Source organism: Mercenaria mercenaria, chromosome 19, assembly GCF_021730395.1.
Source record: "Mercenaria mercenaria strain notata chromosome 19, MADL_Memer_1, whole genome shotgun sequence".
Taxonomy (NCBI): Eukaryota; Metazoa; Mollusca; class Bivalvia; order Venerida; family Veneridae; genus Mercenaria; species Mercenaria mercenaria.
This window is the reverse complement of record NC_069379.1, coordinates 24,930,894-24,948,081: the sequence shown is the minus strand read 5'-3', so window position 1 is coordinate 24,948,081 and position 17,188 is coordinate 24,930,894. Positions and strand designations below refer to the sequence as shown.

The 17,188-nt window shown below is 38.0% G+C and overlaps 1 protein-coding gene across 4 annotated transcripts in view; it reads left to right on the top strand.

The window, feature by feature from the left end:
* Window positions 1–17,188, top strand: part of LOC123542835 (uncharacterized) — a 220,215-nt gene that overhangs the window by 2,188 nt on the left and 200,839 nt on the right. For all 4 annotated transcript variants that reach the window (XR_008368678.1, XM_053531771.1, XM_053531770.1 and 1 more), the window contains exons 2-4: window positions 26–136; window positions 1,915–2,043; window positions 9,489–9,640. Coding sequence is in view for 3 of the 4 variants with exons in the window: in XM_053531771.1 (XP_053387746.1) it covers window positions 26–136; window positions 1,915–2,043; window positions 9,489–9,640 (392 nt within the window). In the remaining variant the exon portion in view is untranslated. The remainder of the gene's footprint in view (window positions 1–25; window positions 137–1,914; window positions 2,044–9,488; window positions 9,641–17,188) is intronic.

Below are 17,188 nucleotides of genomic sequence, written 5' to 3'. Positions count from 1 at the left end.
GAACAATTTCCCTTATATTTTTCAGCTTGAGGGAGACCAACTTAGTGGTACAAAAATTCATGTTGTGATAGGGAATGAAGCCTGTGACCTAGATTCCACAGTGTCAGCTATTACATATGCCTATTTCCTTCATACTGTAAGTACAAGGAGTTGATGAATATACTAGTTAGATTCCAGTGTCAGCTGTTACATACGCCTATTTCCTTCATACTGTAAGTACAAGGAGTTGATAGGTATACTGGTTAGATTCTACAGTGTCAGCTGTTACATATGCCTATTTCCTTCATACTGTAAGTACAAAGGGTTGATGGATATATTGGTTAGATTCCACAGTGTCAGCTGTCTCATGCACCTATTTCCTTCATACTGTATGTACAAGGAGTTGATGGGTATACTGGTTAGCTTCTACAGTGTCAGCTATTACATACGCCTATTTCCTTCATACTGTAAGTACAAGGAGGTGATGGGTATACTGGTTAGCTTCTACAGTGTCAGCTATTACATACGCCTATTTCCTTCATACTGTTAGTACAAGGAGGTGATGGGTATACTGGTTAGATTCCACAGCGTCAGCTGTCTCATGCACCTATTTCCTTCATACTGTAAGTACAAGGAGTTGATGGGTATACTGGTTAATTCCACAGTGTCAGCCCTCACATATGCCTATTTCTTTCATACAGTAAGTACCAGGAGTTGATAGGTATACTGGTTAGATCCTACAGTGTCAGCTGTTACATACGCCTATTTCCTTCCTACTGTAAGTACATGGAGTTGATGGGTATACTGATTAGATTCCACAGTGTCAGCTGTTATATACGCCTATTTCCTTCATACTGTAAGTACAAGGAGTCGATGGGTATACTGGTTAGATTCCACAGTGTCAGCTGTTACATATGCCTGTTTCCTTCATACTGTAAGTACAAGGAGTTTATGAGTATACTAGTTAGATTCCACAGTGTCAGCTCTGTTACACACGCCTATTTCCTTCATACTGTAAGTACAAGGAGTTGATGGATATACCAGTTACATTCCACAGTGTCAGCTGTTACATACGCCTATTTCCTTCATACTGTTAGTACAAGGAGTTGATGGGTATACTGGTTAGATTCCACAGTGTCAGCTGTTACATACGCCTATTTCCTTCATACTGTAAGTACAAGTTGATGGATATACTGGTTAGATTCCACAGTGTCAGCTGTTACATACGCCTATTTCCTTCATACTGTAAGTACAAGGAGTTGATGGGTATACTGGTTAGATTCCACAGTGTCAGCTGTTACATACGCCTATTTCCTTCAAACTGTATGTACAAGGAGTTGATGGGTCTACTGGTTTGAATGGATTGAAACTTCACACACTTGTCCACTGTCACGAGCTGATAAGCACTATGCAGGTTCCATAACCCTATTTTGCTTTTTTACTATATTATGCCCCTTTTTCGACAGGGCTGTTGAATAGTTGAGCGTTGCTGTCCTGCGACAGCTCTTGTTATTGAATTACTTCCCTATATGTTACTATAAATAGCTTATTTTGTATTTTGTAACCTTTTTATTATTGGCCGTAGGAAAAAACCGAGACCACTTTTCTGTGGTACAACATGGATGGTACCTCCAATATTTAGGTGTTAAAGTTTGCTCAATTCCTCCTCTGATATAACTCTTCAAGCGTATATTGCCTCGCTTGGCGGAGCTCTTGTTTTTAGATGGACCTGGCTATGTGTTACAGCTCTCAGAAGATTGTTAAGTTAATATAGAACATATAGTCAAATTCATTTACTACTGTATTACCTCTAAGTAAATGTGCAGCCTTCATTTAGTGTTTTCAGCCAATTTTAGCTTTTAGAAGAAATGTAAACAACTTACAGACCCTATTTTTAGAGCTTTTCACATGAACTACAAACCATTTTCATTTCAGAAAAACAAAGAAGAAAACACAATTACAATACCTGTGGTGAACATACCGGAGACCCATTTCCGGTTACGTATGGAGACAACCCATTTCTTCAACAAGCTCAACATTCAACCTAGAAGTCTGCTGTTCAAGGTAAGAAGACACTTTTGTAAGAGTTACAAACAGATTATGTTAGAAGTCAGTTAGGATGCAGCATTAGCTCAGACGGGTATGTAGGAAGACAACTGCTCCTCTTCAAGATATGACAGAGAGAACATTCATAGAAAGCAGTATGTCAAAAGTTCCCTACCTCGTATTCATTTAGAGAAGTGTTCAGTAAATTGTTAGCGTGGAATGTAATCTAGAAGTAATAACATAATTGAAAAACTTTTTAACAAAAGTGTATTACTGGTACTATCATATCAAAGAAATAAAAACCAAATTAGCCTGCTGTGGTGATTTTGTTTTGTATGGCACCAGTACTGGTTTTGTCCAGGAGGTTTACAGTCTAACCTTTCTGCTGTAGTGATAGTTGTCCCTCCACAAACATCAAAAGTAGAGGTGGTGTCCAAGAGTGTGACAGTGAACCTTTCTGTTTTGATGATGGTCTTCATAATACCCTGAAATCCCGAAAATAAACCGGTTTTGAAAATAAGCCGGTCTCGAAAATAAGCCACCATTTCACTACAGGCAAAAAGGGTTCATAAATAAGCCGCACCCAAAAATAAGCCATCCTGTTTTTTGTACCAGTAATGATATCAATGACTTTGTTAGGACACCATATGAGATAGCAAAAGTTACCAAGTTGAACGTGTACTCAGCAGATTTATTTCCACACGTAATAGCAATAAAACATACTTTAGAATAAAAACACCTAAAACAATGTAAGTTGTGCTGATATTTAAAATCATGGACAAATTAAAACTTTAAAAGCCAAAAAAAAAAATAAAAAAATAAAATAAAAAAATTCTGTCTCAAACACTTCTTGTCACGTCAGTAATTCTACTAATTAAAGTGACCGGTCTTTATAACACAATGCAGTGTTTATCACCTATTGTGTAAGTTATTCATACTCGTTGGCCGATTAAATCATATGTGTATTTGTTTGTTAGGCCAGACAAAACTATCTAATGGGTAATTATCTGTTAGCATTGGATAATTTTCATTAAGAAATTGTAATAAATTCTAACAAAACTGGTATGTCAGAAGTATAAGTATTTATCGACGTCGATGATTTGACTAAAAAGCAAACTATATGAAGTTCATATCTTCAGTCTTTCGGTACTCAAAAATACGCCGGTTTTTAAACCGTTGCTGAATATATGTACTCAAAAGTTCGCCAGACTCATAAATAAGCCGGTCTCGATAATAAGCCACAAAATCCTTACGAAAATTTAAAATAAGCCGTGGCTTAATTTCGGGATTTCAGGGTATGACACCAGTACTGGTTGTGTCCAGTTGGTGACAGTATAACCTCCCTGCTGTTGTGATGGATCTTCCACCATATACGATACCAGTATTGGTGGTGTCCATGTGGGTAACAGTATACAGTGCTCCAGCTAGCTATTTACAGCAGGGCGCATCGCCCATTCCGAAATTCGTTCCGCCCTGTTGCCCTGCCAGGCACCTGCCCGTTTTACAACCATTCATTTCCTTTTTTAGCCAAACTTACCTTTTTTGCCTCAGTGATTATAATAAACTGCTTTATTGCCCCCTTTTTATCGAGTGATACACGCCAGGGGGCATTGACGTAATTAGCAAACAATTAAACAATTACCTGCTGTAATCGTGCCCGAGGCAGACCGTGATATTTTAGACTGCTCCACCAGTATTAAAATGACTGAATCTTAGTGTTAACACAGTTTGCAAACCAGTCTGAAAACATTATTATTTTCGCGCCACCTGTCAAATTGTACTTTCGTTTTCGGTAACACAGTCGTAAATATCCTTTATACATAACTGAAACTTAAGTCCAGACAACAGACATTTAAATCTAATTAATAAAAATCGATCACAATCAAATTTAGATAGGAAAATATTTTGATTTTATCGTTTTACAAGTTTTAAAATCAAAAGTAGGCTGTCGTCTGCTGTGTGAAATTGCCGATTTTTCACGAAGATTTCTTTGAAATTAGTTTAATAAAATGTAATGACAGGGTACACTTTAATGTATGATACAGTTAAATGCTGTTAAACTGTCTTTGCATCATAATATGTTTTCAAAAATATTGTTTAAACTTGACATTAGAAAAGTGTAACCATACCCGGATATAAAATTTTGGATACCCGGAATACGTTCTATAGAGTGCTAAACTTGCTTTTAGACTGTTGTAAGTTAAAAACTTTGCCTAATTTCATTTATTTAAGTGGAAGTTTAAACTTTATCTTCTGTATGTTGCACGTATAAATTTATAAATATCAAGTATATGGAGAAGATGTGTACTGAAATTGTAACAAGTAGAATAGGTCTAAACATATACATATTGTTATTCAATATGCAATTACAAAGAAATGTTACAAGTTGATAATCAGTGTCAAGTAAAATACAAGCAGCAGCATTTTTAGTTAATAAATAGATGTATTAGAGATGACAAACATAGCCTCAAAAGACAAAGTTTGCCTTATACCATGCCTAAAGTGTGCCAAATACCATGCCTAAATTATGCCAAATTCCATGCCTAAAGTATGTTAAAATGCACTGAATGCATGTACTAGTTACAATTTTTTTCCTGGGAGAGCATGCCCCCAGACCGACCCTCCTGAAAGTGCCCTTTTCAGTGCCAGCACCCTGCCCTTTTTAAATCCTAGCTGGAGCACTGAGTATAACCTCCCTGCTGTAGTTATGGTTCTTCCTCCATATATGATACCAGTACTGGTGGTGTCCATGAGGATGACGGTATTACCTCCCTCTTGCCTTGGTGGTTATTCCTTCATATACGATATCAGTACTGGTGGTGTCCAGGAGGTATACAGTATAGAGGCAGACCGTGATATTTTAGACTGCTCCACCAGTATTAAAATGACTGAATCTAGTGTTAAACAGTTGCAAACAGTCTGAAACATTATTATTTTCGCGCCCTTGTCAAATTGTACTTTCGTTTTCGTAACACAGTTAAATATCCTTTATACATAACTGAAACTTAAGTCCAGACAACAGACTTTAAATCTAATTAATAAAATCGATCACAATCAATTTAGATGGAAATATTTGATTTTATCGTTTACAGTTTTAAATCAAAAGTAGGCTGTCGTCTGCTGTGTGAAATTGCGATTTTCACGAGATTTCTTTGAAATTTTAGTTTAATAAATGGGAATGACAGGGTACCTTAATGTATGATACAGTTAAATGCTGTTATAACTGTCTTTGCATCATAATATGTTTTCAAAAATATGTTTAAATCTTGACATTAGAAAAGTGTAACCATACCGGATATAAAATTTGGATACCGGAATACGTTCTATGAGTGCTAAACTTGCTTTTAGACTGTTGTAAGTTAAACTTTGCCTAATTTCATTTATTTAAGTGGAAGTTTAAACTTTACTTCTGTATGTGCACGTATAATTTATAAATACAAGTATATGGAGAGATTGTACTGAAATTGTAACAAGTATAATAGGCTAAACATATACATATTGTTATTCATATGCAATTACAAAGAAATGTTACAAGTTGATAACAGTGTCAAGTAAAATACAAGGCGCATTTTTAGTTAATAATAGATGTATTAGAGTGACAAACATAGCCTCAAAAGACAAGTTGCCTTTACCATGCTAAGTGTGCAAATACCATGCCTAAATTATGTCCAAATTCATGCTAAAGTATGTTAAAATGCACTGAAGCATGTACAGTTACAATTTTTTCCTGGGATGAGATGCCCAGACCGACCTCCTGAAGTCCCTTTTCAGTGCCAGCACCCTGCCTTTTTAAATCCTAGCTGGAGCACTGAGTATAACCTCCCTGCTGTAGTTATGGTTCTTCCTCCATATATGATACCAGTACTGGTGGTGTCCATGAGGATGACGGTATTACCTCCCTCTTGCCTTGGTGGTTATTCCTTCATATACGATATCAGTACTGGTGGTGTCCAGGAGGTATACAGTATAACTTCCCTGCTGTAGTGATTGTTGTTCCTCCATATATGATACTAGTACTGGTAGTGTCTAAGAGGTTTACAGTATAACTTCCCTGCTGTTGTAATGGTTGTTCCTCCATATACGATACCAGTACTGGTGGTGTCCTTGAGGGTGACAGTATAATCTCCCAGCTGTGGTGATGGTTGTTCCTCCATATACGATAGTAGTACTGGTGGTGTCCTTGAGGGTGACAGTATAATCTCCCAGCTGTGGTGATGGTTGTTCCTCCATATACGATAGCAGTACTGGTGGTGTCCATGAGGGTGACGGTAAACCTCCCTGCTGTGGTGATGGTTGTTCCTCCATATACGATACCAGTACTGGTGGTGTCCTTGAGGGTGACAGTATAATCTCCTAGCTGTGGTGATGGTTGTTCCTCCATATACGATAGCAGTACTGGTGGTGTCCATGAGGGTGACAGTATAACTTCCCTGTTGTGGTGATGGTTGTTCCTCCATATACGATACCAGTACTGGTGGTGTCCTTGAGGGTGACAGTATAACCTCCCTGCTGTGGTGATGGTTGTTCCTCCATATACGATACCAGTACTGGTGGTGTCCTTGAGGGTGACAGTATAACCTCCCTGCTGTGGTGATGGTTGTTCCTCCATATACGATACCAGTACTGATGGTGTCCAGGAGGTTTACAGTATAACTTCCCTCCTATGGTGATGGTTGTTCCTCCATATACGATACCAGTACTTGGTAGTGTCCAGGAGGTTTACAGTATAACTTCCCTGCTATGGTGATTGTTGTTCCTCCATATATGATACCAGTACTGGTAGTGTCCAGGAGGTTTACAGTATAACTTCCCTGCTATGGTGATAGTTGTTCCTCCATATACGATAGCAGTACTGGTGGTGTCCTTGAGGGTGACAGTATAACCTCCCTGCTGTGGTGGTGGGTGTTCCTCCATATACGATACCAGTACTGATGGTGTCCATGAGGTTTACAGTATAACCTCCCTGCTGTGATGATGGTTGTTCCTCCATATACGATACCAGTACTGGTAGTGTCCAGGAGGTTTACAGTATAACTTCCCTGCTATGGTGATGGTTGTTCCTCCATATCCGATACCAGTACTGATGGTGTCCTGGAGGTTTACAGTATAACCTCCCTGCTGTGATGATGGTTGTTCCTCCATATACAATACAAGTACTGGTGGTGTCCTAGAGGTTTACAGTCTAACTTCCCTGATGTGGTGATGGTTGTTCCTCCATATATGATACCAATACTGGTGGTGTCCTAGAGGTTTACAGTCTAACTTCCCTGCTGTGGTGATGGTTGTTCCTCCATATACAATACCAGTACTGGTGGTTTCCTGGAGGTTTACAGTATAACCTCCCTGCTGTGGTGATGGTTGTTCCTCCATATACAGTACAAGTACTGGTGGTGTCCTGGAGGTTTACAGTATAACGTCCCTGCTGTGGTGATGGTTGTTCCTCCATATACGATATCAGTACTGGTGGTGTCCTGTAGGTTTACAGTATAACCTCCCTACTGTGGTGATGGTTGTTCCTCCATATACGATACAAGTACTGGTGGTGTCCCGGTGGTTTACAGTATAACTTCCCTGCTGTGGTGATGGTTGTTCCTCCATATACGATACCAGTACCGGTGGTGTCCAGGAGGTTTACAGTATAACTTCCCTGCTGTGGTGATGGTTGTTCCTCCATATACGATACCAGTACCGGTGGTGTCCAGGAGGTTTACAGTATAACTTCCCTGCTGTGGTGATGGTTGTTCCTCCATATAAGATACCAGTACCGGTGGTGTCCAGGAGGTTTACAGTATAACTTCCCTGCTGTGGTGATGGTTGTTCCTCCATATACGATACCAGTACCGGTGGTGTCCAGGAGGTTTACAGTATAACTTCTCTGCTGTGGTGATGGTTGTTCCTCCATATACGATACCAGTACTGGTGGTGTCCTGGAGGTTTACAGTATAACCTCCCTGCTGTGGTGATGGTTGTTCCTCCATATACGATACCAGTACTGGTGGTGTCCTGGAGGTTTACAGTATAACCTCCCTGCTGTGGTGATGGTTGTTCCTCCATATACGATACCAGTACTGGTGGTGTCCTGGAGGTTTACGGTATAACCTCCCTGCTGTGGTGATGGTTGTTCCTCCATATAGGATACCAGTACCGGTGGTGTCCTGGAGGTTTACGGTATAACCTCCTCTGTGTGATGGTGTTCTCTCTCATATACGATACCAGTACCGGTGGTGTCCTGGAGGTTTACAGTGTAGCCTCCCTGCTGTGGTGATGGTTGTTCCTCCATATACGATACCAGTACCGGTGGTGTCCTGGAGGTTTGCAGTATAACCTCCCTGCTGCGGTGATGGTTGTTCCTCCATATACGATACCAGTACCGGTGGTGTCCTGGAGGTTTGCAGTATAACCTCCCTGCTGTGATGATGGTTGTTCCTCCATATACGATACCAGTACCGGTGGTGTCCTGGAGGTTTGGAGGTTTGCAGTATAACCTCCCTGCTGTGATGATGGTTGTTCCTCCATATACGATACCAGTACCAGTGGTGTCCTGGAGGTTTGCAGTTTAACTTCCCTGCTGTGATGATGGTTGTTCCTCCATATACGATACCAGTACTGGTGGTGTCCTGGAGGTTTACAGTATAACCTCCCTGCTGCGGTGATGGTTGTTCCTCCATATACGATACCAGTACCAGTGGTGTCCTGGAGGTTTGCAGTATAACCTCCCTGCTGTGATGATGGTTGTTCCTCCATATACGATACCAGTACCGGTGGTGTCCTGGAGGTTTGGAGGTTTGCAGTATAACCTCCCTGCTGTGATGATGGTTGTTCCTCCATATACGATACCAGTACCGGTGGTGTCCTGGAGGTTTGCAGTTTAACTTCCCTGCTGTGGTGATGGTTGTTCCTCCATATACGATACCAGTACCGGTGGTGTCCTGGAGGTTTACAGTATAACTTCCCTGCTGTGGTGGTGGTTGTTCCTCCATATACAATACCAGTACTGGTGGTGTCCTGGAGGTTTACAGTATAACTTTTCCTCTGTAATGATGGTCGTTCCTCTGACTCATAAATGTTTTGAATAAGCTTTTAGTTATGTTACAGACCAGTTAAAACAAATCAATATAATGAGAAACAAACTGCTACACTGTCTTCATTTCATCTTGATATTAACTCAGTATTGTCACTGATTAAGAATGATTTAATCTTATAGTTGTATGAAATAAATGACAAAGCTAGAGATTAAAAATGATCTTCATTATGAAAGGTACGTACAGCAATATTCCATGGCATTTGTGGCGAATGAAAAGAGATCATGTAACTTGGATACAGAATGTCTCTAGTCTGTTACTGTTGTCACCATTTGAACAGAAGGTTACAGCAGAACTTGTTTCAGAACAGTGTTGCTGTATTGTTTGCTTTCAGCACTACAATGTTGTATAAAATCATAGATAAATCTCATTGTTGACTAGGATCATGTGGATTTTGGAAGATGGTACACAGAGGAAAGATTGCAGCTCACACTGGTGGACCATAATGTATTGACTGGAACAGATGTGCAGTATGAAGATTGTGTTGTAGAAGTCATAGACCACCATGTCAGAGAGAGACCTGTTCATGACAGGTAAGTTTATGCTGTTGAGCACAATACTGTGTACAGTTTTGTTGTAGAACGCATTACTTTCTGTAGTACAATAGAAGAAGTTCAAAATACACTGGGTCCCCTTTATAACGCTGTCGTTGTGGGCCAAGGTTCGAGACCCGTGGATCTAGCGGGGTTAAATTTATAACGCAGGTTGGCTGTATATGCGGTATATGCAATACCCCATCCACCTGTAATGCATTAGACGCATTTTGAACGCTGCTTCATGTTGTATGAGAAATTCTATGCGTATAAATGGGACATTTATTTACCATATATTCTACTGGAGAATATGAAAAAAAGATTATAATGCTGTGTCAGCTTCCATTTCGTCGTGATTCTAAAAGAAAGTTGAAATTCTAAATCCCGAAAATAAACATGTAAACTGTGTGAGAAGTGTGCGGTCATGGAAATTACAATAGCGTGGGATTTTTAAGCACGTGGAATATAAATAAAAATATAAGAAAGAGAAAAAACGCAGACAGTTTTAAAAATTGTTAAAATAGAAAATGGATTAAAGAATCAATCTCAATATGGCTTTTCTGTGTATCGAATCTTCCTTAGTTCCAATGTATGAATGGGATGATTACGAAAAACTGCTGCATTTTATTACAAAAATGGGCATGCTTTTCACTTTTTATTCACTAAATTTTTCATGTTGTCCACTTAATTGGTGCAAACTTAAACGGTTTGATAGTTGACTGACCAATTTTACACACGTGTTATGCCAACAATCTAATTTTGACATGGTCCTGGTTGCCTATGTGTCACATACCTACATGTATTCAAAGTTTAACAAAGGCCTTATGCAAACAAGTAAACTAGCAGACGACTATTCATTTTTTGTCACAATTGTCATGGAAAAGGTGTGAAGATACACAGGTAGTTTTATAACTGGTTATGATCAAAATAAATTACTTTCTCAAGCGCCGATTTTTAAATTTTTAAATTTTTTTTTGGTATTGGAAAATTCGGGAGCCAAGAGCATACTGCGTTATACCGAATACCGCAGTATGTCAAATAGCGTTATAAAGGGTTTCGAGTGTAATGGAATGGTTCTGTCATCCTTGATTTCTTAAGGGAGGGATTTCGCTCACCTTAAAATTTTGATGGGAGGATTTTTTTCACCTACCTGTAAAGACAGGTTGTGGGGTGGGGGAGGGTCATATCCACTTCATTAAAAATCAGTAGAGGGATTTTGTCTGCGAAGGATTTTGTTCTGTACCCTGCATGCCTTATCTATTGTCTCACAAGAAAGTTTCAGAAGGACTGGACAAAATGTCTGCTTAATAAAACACCTTTGGGATAAGTACTAGATTTCTTAGATTTCTGAAATAATGTTATGAACACTGAATGTTTGTAAAAGTTATATAAAACACCCTGTCAGTGGAAAAAAGTTGTAAGTTACTTTGGACCATTCATATGAACTGTAATATAAGTATATTCTATACATCAGCTTTATAGATATGAATGTTTTATGTAGGGTAACAGTTTTATATTGACAAAGAAAGCTAACAATGGAATGTTCCTAAAGTACAATTTGATTCCTTGGTGAAAAATCTCAAAAAACAAATAAAGTTCCACTAAACTTATGTGACTATGTACTGTCTCTGAAAACTTCTTGGCATCAAGTTATGCCTTGGGTTAAAGGGTGACATTTTTGAAGTGAAATCTGTCAGCAGACAAGTTAATATCTGTTGAATTTCACAAGGTAATATATGTTTAGAATGCTACTGCTGGAAAGGGAGAATTCTGTACTACCTAATGTATAGATTACTTTCCAATGCTCTCATATAAGTGATATGGACAGGATTAGGACTGACAAACCGTGTTCACACAACAATATCACTCTGTAAACAAGATTGCTTTCCATGTTTAAAGAGAGTATTTAGGGGATGGTTATGAAGTGTCATTGATTTTCCTACTTTCGCTGTCAGGTTTGGACAGCTAATTCTGGAACTTTTGAAATGTTGCTAGTGACTCAAGAAAAATGCAAGACTCAACAAGAATAAGCTATTTTTCTTCTCTTTTTTTTTTTTAAGGCCTTAAAACCAAATATGCTCTTAAGGCATTTATATGGAGGAAAGGTTGGGTAGGGCAAGCAGGAGTAGGATCAGTTTTGGAAACATAAATTTGCAAAACCGTTATTGTAATAGTAATCTCCCCTAGATGAAGTTAAGGTGATAGGGGTGCAGGTTTTTCGAAATTTTGAAACATATCACATAATACCGTAAAAACTCGAATATATTACGCTAGCATGTATATTACGCACCCCCGATCTTGTATCAAAATCTTGGGAAAAATGCTTACATTGGAATATATCACGCACCGAAAAATCAGTCGAGAACGTTGTTTACAAAGTCGAAATCGGCTATTAGCGGCATGTGTAAAAACAATTTCTCGTGAAAATCGCAAATGCTGCATAATCGGCTACAGACAACAGTGACAATATCTGACAGACAAATTCTTTCTAAAGTATTTGAGAACTTTCTCAAGCTGTCAACACCTTAGCACACTTTAACAGACATACGAACAAACATCTCATAATTATGGGCACATCAAACAAGAAAATCACGGCAAATTAGCGTGTTGTTTAACAATGTAGGAGCTGCTGTATTGATCAGTAATAATTTGCTGGAAATAAAGAAATAACAAATGACCTGTTTTAATTGCAATTTATTTGAGCATCCTTGAAAGTTAATGATTTTAATGATCAAACACCTTCAACCCAGAACCACGAAATTTTGTATTTTGCCTAATTATTAAACTGACACATTATCCAGTGCTCTGGATATGTACGATACTTATTAATTAAATTTACAAATACAAAAAAATCTAAACTCACAAATAAAATCAACTTTACCATATATCGTCAGAGGTTCTGTTCCGTACGTGTTTTTAGACCCGCCCAAAAAAACGCTCTTCAAGAGGAGGTTAAAAAAGCACGGCCCAAAATGTAAACACATGACAGTTGACAAAATTGTCCGATTTTCGCCGATATTTTAGGGTTTTCAAGCTGGAAAAAAATGCTTGAAGCTCTACCTTGGTATATATGACGCACCCCTTTGAGAAAATGAAAAAAATCATAAAAAAGCTGCGTCATATATTCCAGTTTTTACGGTACTCAAAGGTTTCTGTCAGTATTAAATCAGATAAAAGTAGCAGCACTTTTGTTTTATTCTGTAATATGTCAGTAATGTGTCCTATGAAATGACACTAATAATTTAGACCTTTTGGACCACCACTAGAGTGAAAAGGCATTTAAATCAATTCCATACCTCTAAAAATCAAGAAAATTTGGGCAGTTTTTAGCTCACCTGAGCACGAAGTGCTCAAGGTGAGCTTTTGTGATCGCCCTGTTGTCAGTCGTCCATCGTCAGTGGTCCGTCCGTCATCAACAATTTGACTGTTAACACTCTCGAGGTCACAATTTTGGCCTAATCTTAATGAAATTTGGTCAGAATGTTACCCTCATAAAAATCTTGGACAAGTTCGATATTGGGTCATTTGGGGTCAAAAACTAGGTCACCGGGTCAAATCAAAGGAAAAGCTTGTTAACACTCTAGAGATCACAATTTTGACCCAATCTTAATGAAACTTGGTCAGAATGTTACCCTCAACAAAATCTTGGACAAGTTCGATATTGGGTTATCTGGGGTTAAAAAGTAGGTCACCAGGTCAAATCAAATGAAAAGCTTGTTAACACTCTAGAGGTCACAATTTTGGCCCAATCTTAATGAAACTTGGTTAGAATGTTACCCTTAATAAAATCTTGGATGAATTCGATATTGGGTCGTCTGGGGTCAAAAACTAGGTCACTGGGTCAAATCAAAGGAAAAGCTTGTTAACACTCTAGAGGTCACAATTTTGGCCCAATCTTAATGAAACTTGGTCAGAATGTTACCCTCAATAAAATCTTGGGTGATTTCGATATTGGGTCATCTGGGGTTAAAAACTAGGTCACCAGGTCAAATCAAAGGAAAAGTTAGTTAACACTCTAGAGGTCACAATTTTTGCCCAATCTTAATGAAACTTGGTCAGAATGTTACCCTCAATAAAATCTTGAATGAGTTTGATATTGGATAATCAAAAACTAGGTCACCAGGTCAAATCAAAGGAAAAGCTAGTTAACACTCTAGAGGCCACATTTATGACCATATCTTAATGAAACTTTGTCAGAATGTTAATCTTGATGATTTATAGGTCATGTTCAAATCTGGGTCAGGTGGGGTCAAAAACTAGGTCACCAGGTCAAATCAAAGGAAAAGCTTGTTAACGCTGTAGAGGCCACATTTATGACTGTATCTTCATGAAACTTAGTCAGAATGTTAATCTTGATGATCTTTAGGTCAAGTTCAAATCTGGGTCATGTGGGGTCCCAATCTTAATGAAACTTGGTCAGAATGTTACCCTCAATAAAATCTTAAACAAGTTTGATATTGGGTCATCTGGGGTCAAAAACTAGGTCACCAGGTCAAACCTAAGGAAAAGCTTGTTAACACTCTAGAGGCCACATTTATGAAGTATCTTCATGAAACTTTGCCAGAATGTTAATCTTGATGAACTTTAGCTCAAGTTCGAATCTGGGTCATCAAAACTTTAATATTAATACACTTTTAGTTGAGCAAAGGTACCCCAGATATTAAAACAATAAATTGATTAAGGCCATTAATCAAAGCCACTGACCTGCACCAAATGCAAGGTGACCAAGGAATGCGATAAGGAGTTGACCTTTTTCACTGCAGATTCATTTGTATCTAGGTAGTCTAGACATTTTATAAATTGGTGAATACCTTTGTGAACAAATAGATATGACTTTAAGTCATGTCACATTCTGGTAAAATATCAGACTGTGGTCAGTAGATTGGGGTTCAGCAGGTGCTTTTTTTGGTGTGTGTGTGTATGGTGGGGGAATCAGTAGGTTAAAGGTCAATGTCACACTGGCATTGTGATTGAAACAGTTTCCTGTCAATAACTTAAATGTTTGGCCTACTTCTGTCAAATTCATAGGAAGATAACTGGCTCATAATCCACCTCTGGTTGCCAGTTACTTGCATACAGCAGGTTGTTTGCCATCCACATCTTGTTGCTAGTTACTTGCATACAGCAGGTTGTTTGCCATCCACATCTTGTTGCTAGTTACTTGCATACAGCAGGTTGTTTGCCTTTCCACATCTTGTTGCTAGTTACTTGCATACAGCAGGTTGTTTGCCTCCCACATCTTGTTGCTAGTTACTTGCATACAGCAGGTTGTTTGCCTTCCACATCTTGTTGCTAGTTACTTGCATACAGCAGGTTGTTTGCCATCCACATCTTGTTGCTAGTTACTTGCATACAGCAGGTTGTTTGCCATCCACATCTTGTTGCCAGAAAACAGGTTTTTTTTATCCTTTTCTAGGCAACAGGTTGGTCACAATCCATCTCTATTTGCCAGTAGGTTCCTTATCCACTTCTAGTTTCCATTTACTTGCAGACAGCAGGTTGGTTGCCATCCACCAGTTTTTGCCAGTCACTTGCATACAACAGGTTCCTTATCCACCACTAGTAAGCCAGGCAGACTGCAGGATGGTTGGCTGCCATCCACCAGCTGCCAGTAACTTGTAGATATGGTATCAGAAGTAATAGGGTAATATATCTGCCTAGATTAGGTAAAAGTAATGCTACAGATCTGCCCAAGATCTGGAATCATACCAATTATACATTAAAAAATAAGGACTTGTAAAATAATAAATATCGTCAAATTAGTTTGACTTTTGCAGATCTTTATAGTTATGTGAAAATATCTCAAAAGTAAGCACATTTTACTTGACCATATTATAAAACAGAATAATGTAAAATTACAATATGAGAATTTATATGTTGATTAATTTTAATTTGCTTACTAGTTTTGAAAAATTGGGCTTAATTCTACATTGTAGAAAATATTTTGACTGAACTGTATACTGATGAGGAATTCAGAAAACTTTCTGCCTTTAACACCAGAGTACAGCTCTCGTTTAAATGGGTTTTTAATTTACTTTATTTCAATTGATTTGATATTAAGTAGCAGTGTGACAATTTAAGTAGATGATTGAATGACACTTGAAACTGCTGATAGAAGCATGTTTAAGGCTCACAGTCCAATAAATAGGTCACTCTAGTATTTAATGTTCAATTTATAGGTACATTTATATAAAGACTAATTACCATCTCAACATTGATAGATTCTGATAACAAAATCAGGTTAAAGGAGCTGTCTCATTTATTTTTATAAATGGTATTCAATAAACCTAGATGTTGGAAATGATGGTATTCAGTGTAGATGTTAACAAGAGCTTTCCGTAGGACAGCAAACTCGACTTTTCTCAATGCTTGACTCTGAATTAGAGCTTTGCCAGTAAAAGGGGCATAAATCTGTCAAAATTCTAATCAGAGTTATGGGGATTGTTTCTTATGGTGTAGCCTTTGATGGTAAATAACAATTTTAAGTTTCAAGTCAATAGCTTTGATAGTAACAGAGATATGGATGTTATATAAAACTTTAACAAAAAAAAAAAAAAATTGTAAGTTAAAAAGGGGCATAATTCAAATCAGAGTTATGGGGGTTGTTTCTCCTGGTGTAGACTTTGATAGTAAATTACTATTTTAAGTTTCAAGAGTAATAGATATATTTGACTTTATCAAAAATTTAACCAACAGTGAAGCCAGCAATAGCTCTACATTTTCTTCGAAAAGTCAAGCTAAAAATGGTATACAGTTTACCTAGATGTTAAATAATGGTACACAGTTTACCTAAATGTTATATAATTGTATACAGTTTACCTAGATGTTGGAGAGCAGTCAGCTTAGAAGTTTCATAAAGGTAGCCAATTTACTCGTTATGTTAATTTTACCTGAACAATACATTATGGCAGTTAGTTCGCCTAGATGTCAAATAATGGCAATCACTGTACACAGAAGTCACATAATGGCAGTGGTTTGCACAGAAGTCATGTAATGGCAGTAGTATACAGAAATCATATAATGGCAGTAGTTTACACAGATGTCACATAATGGCAGTAGTTTACAGAATTTTTTTAATGGTAGTCAGATTACCTAGATGTCTCCAAACTGAAGTCAGATTACCTAGATGTCACCCAATTGAAGTCAGTTTACCAAGATGTCACCCTCCTGAAGTCAGTTTATCAAGATGTCACCCTCCTGAAGTCAGTTTACCTAGATGTGTGATAAGGGTATTCAGCTTACCTAGATGTGTCAGTTTACCAAGATGTGTGATAAGGGCATTCAGCTTACCTAGATGTGTCAGTTTACCAAGATGTGTGATAAGGGTATTCAGCTTACCTAGATGTGTCAGTTTACCAAGATGTGTGATAAGGGTATCCAGCTTACCTAGATGTGTATGATTGCAGTCAGTTCACTTAATGCTTGTGACATTTTCTGATATATTAAAATAAGTAAATAAGGCATATATGTTTCAGTGTTACCATTGTAGAATTTTCAAATCACATAAGTGTAAGGAATTATTTGTAACTGAAAGGTTTAAAATGTTAG